This window comes from Vigna radiata, unplaced genomic scaffold (assembly GCF_000741045.1).
Source record: "Vigna radiata var. radiata cultivar VC1973A unplaced genomic scaffold, Vradiata_ver6 scaffold_23, whole genome shotgun sequence".
Lineage (NCBI taxonomy): Eukaryota > Viridiplantae > Streptophyta > Magnoliopsida > Fabales > Fabaceae > Vigna > Vigna radiata.
The window spans coordinates 2,752,283-2,764,052 of record NW_014541837.1 but is presented as its reverse complement, the minus strand read 5'-3'; the positions used below and the strand labels follow the sequence as shown (position 1 = coordinate 2,764,052).

The 11,770-nt window shown below is 32.8% G+C and overlaps 1 protein-coding gene across 1 annotated transcript; it reads right to left on the bottom strand.

Annotated features, from left to right (window-relative positions):
- Positions 1 to 4,175: 4,175 nt before the first annotated feature.
- Positions 4,176 to 7,621, bottom strand: LOC106778598 (scarecrow-like protein 21). Its single transcript, XM_014666569.2, has 2 exons — positions 7,421 to 7,621; positions 4,176 to 6,321 (listed from the first exon to the last, which is right to left on the bottom strand). The coding sequence occupies exon 2, from the start codon at positions 6,178 to 6,180 to the stop codon at positions 4,429 to 4,431; it is 1,752 nt and encodes a 583-aa protein (XP_014522055.1). The 5' UTR covers positions 6,181 to 6,321; positions 7,421 to 7,621; the 3' UTR covers positions 4,176 to 4,428.
- Positions 7,622 to 11,770: the final 4,149 nt, after the last annotated feature.

Here is an 11,770-nt window from a genome sequence, read left to right as displayed (position 1 = left end):
ACATAGCATTGTATTTGAAAATCTGTGCAAAGTCTTTAGTCTTAATCGATTCAGTCAATAATGAAGTTGACTTAAACTATCATATTTGCCACACTGATTAAGTTCATCAAAGTGCATGTGGTTTTCCTTTTCCAAAACATATGCAATGTGATAACGGTCTAAAAATTGTTATTTTCATACTTAGATTTGATAGTAAAACACACCTTTTATGGCTTAGAATGAGCTTTAAATCAAGTAAAACACTTAGTTGTGTCTTGTGAGAGTCAAAAGTTGGTTTTAGAGATATTGTGCTTGTTTTACATTGTTTTGCAGGGTTTTAAGGTGAATTAAAGATGGAAGTGAAGCAAGGTGGACTTAGACCCATGAAAGAAGGAGAAAAATGATGAAAAGAAGGGTCATGTAAGTTGCTGAGCGCTAGAATGGTCCGTTGAGCGCTCAGAGCGATTAGAGGGAAAACGCTCAGCGGCAGAACTGACCGCTAAGCAGTCAAAGCGGCAAGAGGCAAACCGCTGAGCGGTGAACTTAGGCGCCTGGGCGGTTGTCTATTTTTATTAGCTAGATTTTGTAATCTCTCTGTTATCTTTTGGGCTTATATATAGCCCAGTGTGAATTAGAAGAGGATTCTTTTGGTAGAGAGAACGTCCAGAGTCATTCCACACACCTTGGAGGAGATTTCTTGGATGCTTAGGCTCCTTTTTATCAAATCTAGGGTTTGCTTTTCCATTCTTTCATTATTTTCATCTAGTTTCACCATGACAATGGTAAACTAAACCCTTTGTTGTTGGGGAACAATGTAATCTTTTGAAACTCTCATATATCCAAATTCTTATTTATTTCATATGCTTGTCATATACTTGTTTATCAATTGTTGGGTTCTCATCTTTGCTAAATGCTTTTATTGTTTAACTCATTCAGTAAATGTTGTTTGTCTTTATTGATATGGGGACGTACGGTAATGTCATGAACTGGTGAGAAATTCCTTGATTATGCTAATGCCGCCTAGGCATAGAGGTAGGACGATCAATTGTATTTTGCTTCCGTTCGCATTGCGTTATTGGTTACTAGGGGAGGCTAGGGATAGCAAGCCGGTAATTAATAATAGGCTCTTTTCACCAAGGGATTGGGTTAATGGTAGGCTAGAAAGCTTGCATGGCAATTAGATAAATAAGTGAAGTAAATAAGAAAAGTAAGTATATGAGAGTGGATAAGATGAAATTGTAAACCCCAACAACATCATTCATCCATAGTTTTTCAAAGCCAATTGAATCAACTGCATTTGCATGTTTATTTTTGTTCTTTGCATACAAACATCAACTTAATTCTTTTATCAAGTCTTACGCGATTTGTTTACATGAAAAGTAAGGCCTAAAAGTCCTTTGGGAAGAACGATATTGGGTTTACCAATTATATTACTTGATAACGATCTGGTACACTTGCCAGGGGCTTAACACAATGCAATCGCAATAGATGTAACATATATCAGAATAGTGAATATGCATTCATATATTAAGATCAACACGAAACATGTTCAACAATATTACAATCAAACTGAAAATTAGAACATGTAACACATCAACGATACATGTGTTATTAAAAATGTGTCGTCATCATCAAAAACCAGAGTGAATAAAGCATTGTGAGATTAAGGTATAGCTAAACCAGTGTTTCCCTTATCAACAATCTCAACAAAGCATAGCAGGTTCATAATTTTGCAGAAGTTCTGCAGAATTGTGTAGAAAGCTGAGTGTTTTAGGTGTGTGGGTGGCCTCTTTATTGTGTTACCCGTTCATGATCGTTCAGTCTTAGGTGTGTAGGTGGCCTCTTAATTGTGTTCGGTCTTTCTCTAGTATTCGATATCAACTGAGTTCTGCTTTTGTGGAGCTTTCACTTAATGAACGAACGGTCTTGCACTAGTACTCAGTCTAGTACTAGTCTTCTGTCTTAACTGTGTCCGGTCTCCATGAAGCCTTACTAGTTAATGACTGTTCGGTCTCACTCAAGTGTTTGGTCTTGTACTAGCACTTAGTCTCAGTAGTGATCGGTCTTGTACTAGCACTCGGTCTGGTAATAGTGCTCGGCCTTCTACAAGGGTTCGGCCTACATTAGTATTCCATTTCATTAGTATGTTCAGTTTAACCTTAACCCTCTGCCTTGTTATACTATTTGAACATGTTGTAGTATTCGGTCTCTCCTTGTGATCGGTCCTAAATAGTGTTCGGCTACTTCTTCAGCCTTACCTCTTATAGATTGTTCGGTCCTGTTCTTTAGGTAGTGAGAGAACACTCAGTCTACAACATTCATAGGGTGTTCGGTATTGTTCATATGTGTTTCGTGATTTTTGTTCGACTATATTTATATTTATTCTAATGTGTCATTTTAATTAATTGTTCCAATTGCTTTGATGGCTTATGTATGCATTATCATAACGGTGTCAAAATGAAAGTATGGTATGATATTTGTAACGTGGATGTGAAAGAGTATTCCAAGGAGGAATGTCTCGTGGATGGTTATTGAATTGTAAAGTTTAAATGTGGGTATCGTGTTAAGTTGGCGTTTTTCTTGATATTCTATGATTACTCATTCTCAAGTAGAGAGGAGTAACTCATGTGTGAGAATGGCAGGAGGTCCTTTAACCTTAAGGTATCGAGGTAATTTGCACTGGACTAACCTTATGAGGTAGCTTGATGGGGGTCTTGTTGTTTCACCACCACAAGTGCATAAATGCATGTAACTACACATTCATACAATCTGGATGGTCAAGTCAAATGGTTGGTCATTGCATGTATTATACGTTCGGTCATTGCTTGAAATGTATGTTTGGTTGTTGTATGCTTGAAATGCTCGGTTGAATATATGCTTATGTATTGTTTAATTTGTATGATTAATTAAATTACACTAGCTTATCTTCTTTTTTGTATTGTCTTGTTTGTATGTTCGAATTTTCCTTTGTAATGATTATCTTGTGGATATGAGCAGAAAGAAAGAAGTTTCTTTCTAGAACAAACACTGGAAGGAGAAGATCTACCTAGACAAGTATAAGACCGTTTGGTCTTGTACCTAAGTTCGTATCACCATAGTAATTTTGTAAAGTTTTTAAATAGTTGATTATTTTAGGATAATTATAAGATAATTTTCCTAGAGTAACTTTCTATCTTATTATTATGTGATGTCTCATTATTGTAATCTCATACTATAATTTAGGATGTTACAATATTTCAAATAAATTAAATTTCTATACCAAAATTATTTTAATTATTTATAATTATTTTAGAACATATAAAAATTAAATTTAAAAATAATGGAATAAGATAAAATATTAAAAAGAAAAACTCTTTTTGAAGAAAAACTCTCGTTCTATAATATAATATAATTTATATATATTATATTATAACGCATAATGTAAAATCTGTCAAAAGTATCATCTTGTTGATGAGGAAACCACGTAACCTTCATTAGTTATGCTGGCAATTTTATCTTTCAAGATAAGAAGGAACCTAAAGAATATGTGTAAAGATGACAACTTGTAGATTTTGGTATGACAGTGCCTGCTCTTTCTAGAAATATTTATTTCTCATTTTCTTATTCGTTAAAATGCTAGAAAAAATATATATTTGTAGATTCTTTTATATATGTATATAATTTTTTTTTACAAAATTTTAATTTAAATTATTTAAAAATATTTTTTAAAATATAAATTTAGATAAAAAAATCATTTTTAAATATAATATAAATTAAATTATTTAATAAAATATTAGTACAAATAAATTTAAATGAATTACACTAAAATATAAATTTTAAAAAATTGTTATTTATTAAACAACTTTAATTTATTAAAATCTAAATAAAAATAAAAATATATTAAAATAAATTTTAACTCATCTTTCATAATTAATAATTTTATTTTGAGTGCTCAAACTTTAAAAAATATTTAAATAAAATTAAGTGAATATTCATGAATCGAATATTATAATACCCCGTTCCATCACCAAATTCTATTAACAAATGAATAATTGAATAAGTAAATATTTTTATCTTTATCCACTAAATATTTGTATCTTTATCCACATAGGTACGAATTTATTTATCTTCATTTCATTCCTAAATATACGAAGCAACTCAGTTCAAAATTTGAGATTCCTATAATTAGTAATTCAAACTCAGGCACAAGTTCAAAATATCTAAAGAAGAAGAACATCTGATATACTTGAAATCTTATATAAAAGAATCAATATACTAGGTCTCTCTTTATGGACAAATGTTAAGGTACGGCAAAGTCCTATAGAAGTATGATGAAATTCATAGCACTAACAGTGAACATAAACCTTAAATTTTACCTCTCCAACTACCATGTGGCTTCCATCATCACGATACCTGTACTACCATTACTACTAGACAGTATTTCCTATCTATGTATGTTTCAGCCATGTTTCAGCAATGCCAGGCTGAAGCTGATATCAAATTTCTATCCTTCCACCCCAACAACATGGCTCCATCCTTCTCTAAAAGAGTATAATGTTCTGAATAGCACTTGAGAAGGATTCCTATGACAGAATTCACATAAGAGCTCAAAGGAGACTGAGTGAATCCAGCCATTGTTAACCTGGATTTCCACTTGCCCAATAGTTCATGTCTCTCAACCCTTTCCTTGCCTTCACAAGCAATAATATTCACTATATCCCTGGCCAGACAATGTTGCTCCACATTGATCCGCTCCTTGCTATCTCTTGGGAGGAGGCTGGCATCAATAGACTCGAAGATTGCCAAGTAGTAATTCAAGGTTTCGATAAACCTGTTGAAGAAAGGGGTTGTGTTGGTGTTTGATTCCTGCTCCACCAGTGTGGTCACCTTGGGAGAAAGTGACTTCACCAATCTTAATAGTCCATCCCTTGGGTTACTCACATGAACACTCTCATCAGCTGTGTGATGGAGCTGCAAGGGGAAGTTCACTGCCAAGGCCTCTCCAGGCCTGATATCTAGCATTTCTCTTGTCACTTCTTCACCAAAAACTGGCACTCCATGAAACTCAACTGGGATGCCAAATTTCTCAGACATCAAGCCCAACCTTTTACCAACAATATCTAATCCGTCGCCGCCTCGTGCATATTTAGAAACAGGATCATCAATCCCCGTTATCCGAACATGTGGAGCACCACCAGGTCTTGCTGCAAGGGCTTGAAGAAGTGTCATCCATTGAGATCCTTGAGCAATTTGGAAGTCTATAATGTGTATGCGATCCTCGTTTCTGCAGGCTTCCGCAATGGCTCCATTGGCAGCCATGTAACCAAATTTTAAGTAGGGACAAATCTCAAACAACAGTTGCATGTAAGAGAGTAATTCTTCACCTTCAGGCTCTCTGCACCTAAGGGCATGATAGATGCTCTTCCCTGATGCTTCCTTCCTTGCAACGAGCCCTTCTACCATGTAAGCGCCAAGCCGCTGGATTGGCTCCCCGTTGATGGACACAGCATCTCTAGCCTTTCCTACCAATTGATCAAAATCTTTGATGTTGTTTTCATGAAGGGCTTTGGCACATGCAATCAGGAGTTGCTTCAAATCGTTTGGTGGGAATGCTTGTAGTGATGGTTCCTCCGTCAACTTTTGGCGTTTCTCTACATGCACAACTTCACTTGACAGCCTACTGCTGGGAACATATGATGGCTGAGCATATTGTGATCCATCGTTCTCATGCCTCCAGGGTTTGTATCTGTGGCCAGATGCCATTTGTCTGCTGCTCCCGGCCAATGTATTTGGTGTGGTAACTTGATCATCATCAGGGGCCATCAGAGCAGTTTCTAGCTCTAGCAAAGCGTGTTGGATTTTCAGACTACTATTCAGATTCTGTGGAAAAGAGTTCCAAGCAGAATATAGTGGGAAATTGTCTATGAAGTCCACAGAAGAGATTGATTTATGCATATATTGGTTGGTTTCCAGTGAAGAGTTACAAGAGGAGCTGACACCAGAGAGGATTTCTCCGGGGCTGTATTGCTCATGGCTGTCACTCAATGCAGAAAGGGTGTCAGAATCAAAATAAGTGGAAAATGGTGAATTAGGTGAGTTTCCAGTGTCATATTTCAAGGATCCAAGCAGCCTGTTGGGTAGGGATGGAACAGTGGGAAAAGATGGCATGTAAGGTAATCCTGCACTTGCAACACCAAAACTGAAAAGCTGTTGTGAGTCCATCCTAAGATGGCATCAGCTGAATTATGTGACTGGGAGATTTATTAATCTGAGTACCAAATCAGAAAAACACCACCCTCTGTAAGCTTCTCAACACTTTGCTTCAGACTTGAACCACAACAGATTCAATATAAGAATATGAGCCTGCAAGGACAACATAGACAGGCACCAATGAGTATAGTAATAGCTAAATCACAAGTTCATTGCACCACTAATCTAGTACAACTGCAATTTGTAGAGAAGATAACGACTGCTCACACAAGAAATAAAGAAAGAGATCGAACAGTAGAAAATTTATGTTGATGAAGTTTGAAAAATTAAATCCATAACTCTTTTGCCACCACTAGAGGTAATCGAAGCCTGGAATGGCTAAGTAGAGTGTGGTTGGGTTTACAGTGATGCATACAGGAAAAAGAAAAACGATCATACATGACACTCAAAAACAAAAACAAGAGGTTTAAGCTTGTTGGTATTTAAAATGTTCAACTAGTAAAACATCTGAACTGGGAAGCGTACAATGTCACAAGTTAATTAAAATTCGAAAGAAAAAAACTTCAACGGCCCTCCCATGTGATTTATAAAAAGGTTGCTTCTTATTAGATACCAAACAGCAAGTGAAAATTCTCTGATGATTACATACCCCAATCATGAAAATCGAAGCAAACCTCTACGAAATTAATAACATCATCTGTATTTGTTCTTTCACAACTGTTATATGTTCCCACTTCCGTTGGCAGGTAGGTTTCATATGGATACAACATATAAAATAAAATAGTTTCCACCTATGACAGCAAAAGAAATTGTTCCAAACCCAGGAATCATTCTCCTAATTCAAACCTCTCCCATCACTATCCAAACCAAAACTTCAATAACTAAAAAAAGAAATAGTTTAATATCAATGAAATTGTAGTTAAAATCCATGATGTAATCTTTTCAGTAAAAAAAAACAAAGCAATCCAATTAAAGAAGAAGTAAGACGCTGAAATCATGACCAGAAACAATCAAATGCTGAAACCCGAATTATTTGGTTTTTTTTGTTTTTTAAGATAGAGAAAAATAAAAAATAAAATCAGATACATCTACATGTTTATTCCAAAGAACCACCAACGTTGTATTGAATTCAAACATTTGTGAACGGTAAGAGAGGGAAAACAGAAACAACGTACTCATACCAGGGGATGGGTATGCTTATTTTAGAAACAGAAAACTAAACCATTTCACTGAGGAATGTTAAAGAAATTACCTGAAAAAGGATAATCTAAATTGAGCTTTGTGAATATGTGCAGCTTCGACGATGATGATGATGTTGATGTTTTATTAACGACTGTATTGTTGTGTGTTTTTGGTTTGGATGAAGTTGAGGAGGGTGTCTGAACGTTTTATATAGAGAAAGAAGCAAGTGTTTGGGTAAGACCGAAGACCGGTACGGATAACAACAGTGACGGTAACGGCGGTTGTCTACGATGATATCATCATAATATCAGTGTTTACTCACGCCGCTTATTTTAAACGGAGCCGACCATACATTAGGAAAGTGTAGTCCCACATTCCTCGCTTTTCTACTCTCTTCTCACGCGGGTCCTGCTTCCACTCTCTCCTCAAACTAATAAATAAATAAATTAATTAATTAATTAGATATTAACTCGTGCAATTATTCTACTAAATTAGTTTTAATTTTATTACCACTGGTTAAAATGTTAATTTGATGTTTGTTTTGTATTATAAAAGAAAATAAATATTAACGTTTAAATAAATGTTATCACGAAAGTATGATCTTTGTATGAAGAAAGAAAGACTTGGTCCAAAGCTTAGAGCAAAGAGCACGAAGTAACGCATTAAATAATGATGAGTTCACACGCGCCACATGACTCATGGGTGACGTTGTATCAAATTATTAATTACTTTTATTGTTATTTGGTGCGGTAACAGTAGAAAAGCGCGTGACGGAAATGCCTCCATACCCGTAACACTAATCTCACGCTCAGTCACACACGTGTCCATTTCTGACGGTTGATTTGACTGCTTTACTTACGTGGCAAGCTCTTACATGCTCCCTTCTACGGTTTTCTATGGTCGTGGACCGCATTAATATCCAATCCTGTGGGCATAACCCACACCACACTTCGGATCTCAATGACCCGGGCCCACATTTATCAATTCGTATTATCCGCTTAATCTCGCTTATCGCCAGCTGTTAAACGTATTTTCAAGTTATAATAATCTTTGTGAAATTAACATTTGGGTATTTGAGGAGTAATTGAACAAAACCCAAAAATAATTGGAATTTCATTGATTTACCTTTATCTTAAAAAAATAAAAAGTAAAATATATTTCTAATTGTTAAATTTGGATGAAGAATTAAAATTTATTTATATTTTAAATTTTGACATACTCGGTGTCCAAAATTAAATTGATATAATAATCTTAATTTAATAATATTAAATTTTACATGTTAAATAATGTTTTAAACTGATACTTAAATTAGTATGTGTCAAAAAATAAATACTAATTTAAAATATTAATTAACACATAAAAAGGTTTAATATAGTTAAATTAAAAATTATATTTATTTATTTTTAAAAATTAAAATATATCAGATATAAGACTAGTTTTAGTTTATAAGAATTAAAAATATATTTAACAAAAAAGAAAGTATTTAACTTTTTACTTTATTTCTACCAGATCACGGCTCTGGGCTGACCCATTCTATGCCTTTTGATTCTCAAATTTCACAAATTTACTGTTTTGGATAAAGGCGGCTGATTTGGAACATGTGAAACCTGCTAAAGTGTCCTTTTTGTTTATTAATGTTGACTCTACTGATTTTTTATGTATGTTGTACATAAACTGCAATTTTATCAATCAATAAAATAGCTTCTATAGCTTCTGAGTGATTATTGAGTAAGAACCAATGCAAAAAAATCACGGTATAAGAGCAATAATTTTTAGATTTTATCTTCACATTACTTTAAAAACTTGTTTAGATCATTTGAAGGTATAAAATGGCTTAGCACGTAAATTGTGAAGAAAAACAAAAGAGGACATTTGACTTTTTATATTGTAGTGTAAACATAACTTTAATTAATAAATGTCCTTTAAAGGAAGTACTATGGCAGCAAAGATATTTTAGCCCCAAAAGAAGAAATGTTCTATTTGAATAGCATTTTATAATTAGGTGAGTAATTCGTGTGACAAATAAAAAGATATCAAATATATGTGTAATAAAAAATATAAGGGAATTTGTAAAAAGAAGAGATAATTTACTCGTGTTACATTGGATTATAAAGTATATTAATTTGTTGAGTTGGAAGAAAAACACAATTTGATGTCTTTCAAAGTCATTACATTAATATAGCATCTAGGGATATTCAAGCAAACTGAACTTTTTAATAAATAATCATGTTTACAAAGATGTTGAGGAAAGTTTTCTTCAAACTTATTTGAGTATGTATACTTTTTATCGACATTATTAAGATTATTTTATCTTGTTGGTATATTAGGTAAGAGTTATTTTTCAACAAACAATAATCAAGTTTTCCTTCAATATTATTAGGAGTGTTTTTTCTTTCTTCAATTTATGTGAATAAAAGTTTTCTTCAATTAGTATCAATTTTATCAATCAGTTAATTATAATTTTTCTTACTAATGGATTTAGGATTTAAGGATTTTTATTGTTCTTGATAGAAGCTATTGTTTTTTATTTACATTCTTACGATAATTTCTTTTTTTATTTTATTTCTAACTTGATATTAGTTATATTTTTCGGTTAATATCAAGAACACTACTTTTAGACTGATGTAAACTACATCTGTTTTTTTTATTGATGTTTGTGTTGTGTTGTTATTTTTTTAATATTTATTATGTTTTTTTTATTCGCATTAAGCATGATTTTTTTTTATCAAAGACACTAATGTAATTCTTTATCTATTGCTGGTTAAGATTTTTTTTTCTAATTGAAAAAGATTTTTTATTAATATTAACTATGATTATTTTTTTCAATTGTGGAGCTGTCAAAACGGGTCATCCGGCCTATCCTGACTTACTACGAATTGGTTACTTAGTAAGTTAACCCAACCCGACTCATTTATTAGTATATCAAAAAAATTTGAACTCAATCCGACCCACCACGGGTTGGTGGGTAAACGGATTGGCTCGCTGATTCACTTAATAACAATTTTAAGTAAAAAAAAGTTAAAACTTTCTATAATTCAAATATAAATAAATTTCACTCTCAAATTTTATTTCCATGGGTGTTTAATTAATTTTGAAAATAGGGAACTTAAATAATTTTTTCAAGAAAAAAAAGTAATACATATTTTTTTATAAAATTAAAATTAAATTTTAATAAATTAAAAATAGGTAGGTAGGTTGGTGGGCCAACCCGACCCATCACGGGTTCAATCCGCGTGAGCCGGGTTTAAATGAATCGGGTTGAAATTTGATCCGCATAAAAAAAAAATATGGTGTTGCTCCCTCCACCTCCCTAAGTGCCCATCCACCTCCCCATTATTTTCATTTATTTCAAAAATATTTTTCATCTCTCCACTATTTTCTTTTATTGCAAAAATACCCTCCCCGCTATTCTCAACCATCTTTATCTTTCTCTCTCTACATTAATGGAGCATTCACATGGCTCAGATTTGAATTTGTGATATATTGCAAAATATAAAATTCAAAGAAACCTTCAATATTAGTGCTTCTACCACTTCGATTTTATATTAATAATAAATAATAATATATTATTATTATATACTAACTTTATAATGACAAAAAAAACTAAATAAATTCCAAATCTTTACAAATAAATTTTCTTTTATATTCTAAGTATTTAATAATATTTTTATATTATTTATCTAATAAATTAAATACTTTATTCAAGTTATTTGAGTCTAACATGTCTGTAAGTTAAAATATAATATAATGTTAAAAAATATAGATATTAAATGTAAATACACACACACACACACACACACACACACACATATATATATATATATATATATATATATATATATATATATATATATATTTTCTAGAAATTTTTACCATTTATTAAGTAATTTGAAGAAAAAAATATATTGAACAACAAAAATAAGATTGAATCAAACTTATTTAAGGGAATATATCAGAAGTTCAAATCTGAGCCATGTAAATGCTCCATTAATGAGCCATGTAAATGCTCCATTAATGCAGAGAGAGAAAGAAAAAGATTGTTAAGGATAGTAGGGAGGTGTAGGATATTTTTGGAATGAAAGAAAATAGTGGGGAGGTGTAAAATATTTTTGAAATAAATAAAAATAGTGGGAAGGTGGAGGAGCACTTCGAAAGGTGGAGGGAGCAACACCCAAAAAATACAACTTTTTCAACACAACTCAACTCGAACTCGTGGTGGACCAATTGGCCCGGGTGTTCTAACCCATTTTGACAAATTAAAAAAAAAACCTCGGGTGTTGCTCCCTACACCTCCCCAAGTGGGACCTGTACCTTCCCATTAATTTAATTTATTTCAAAAATATTCTACATCTCCCTACTATTTTCTTTTATTCCAAAAATACCCTACACCTCCCCATTATCCTTAACAATCTTTCTCTTT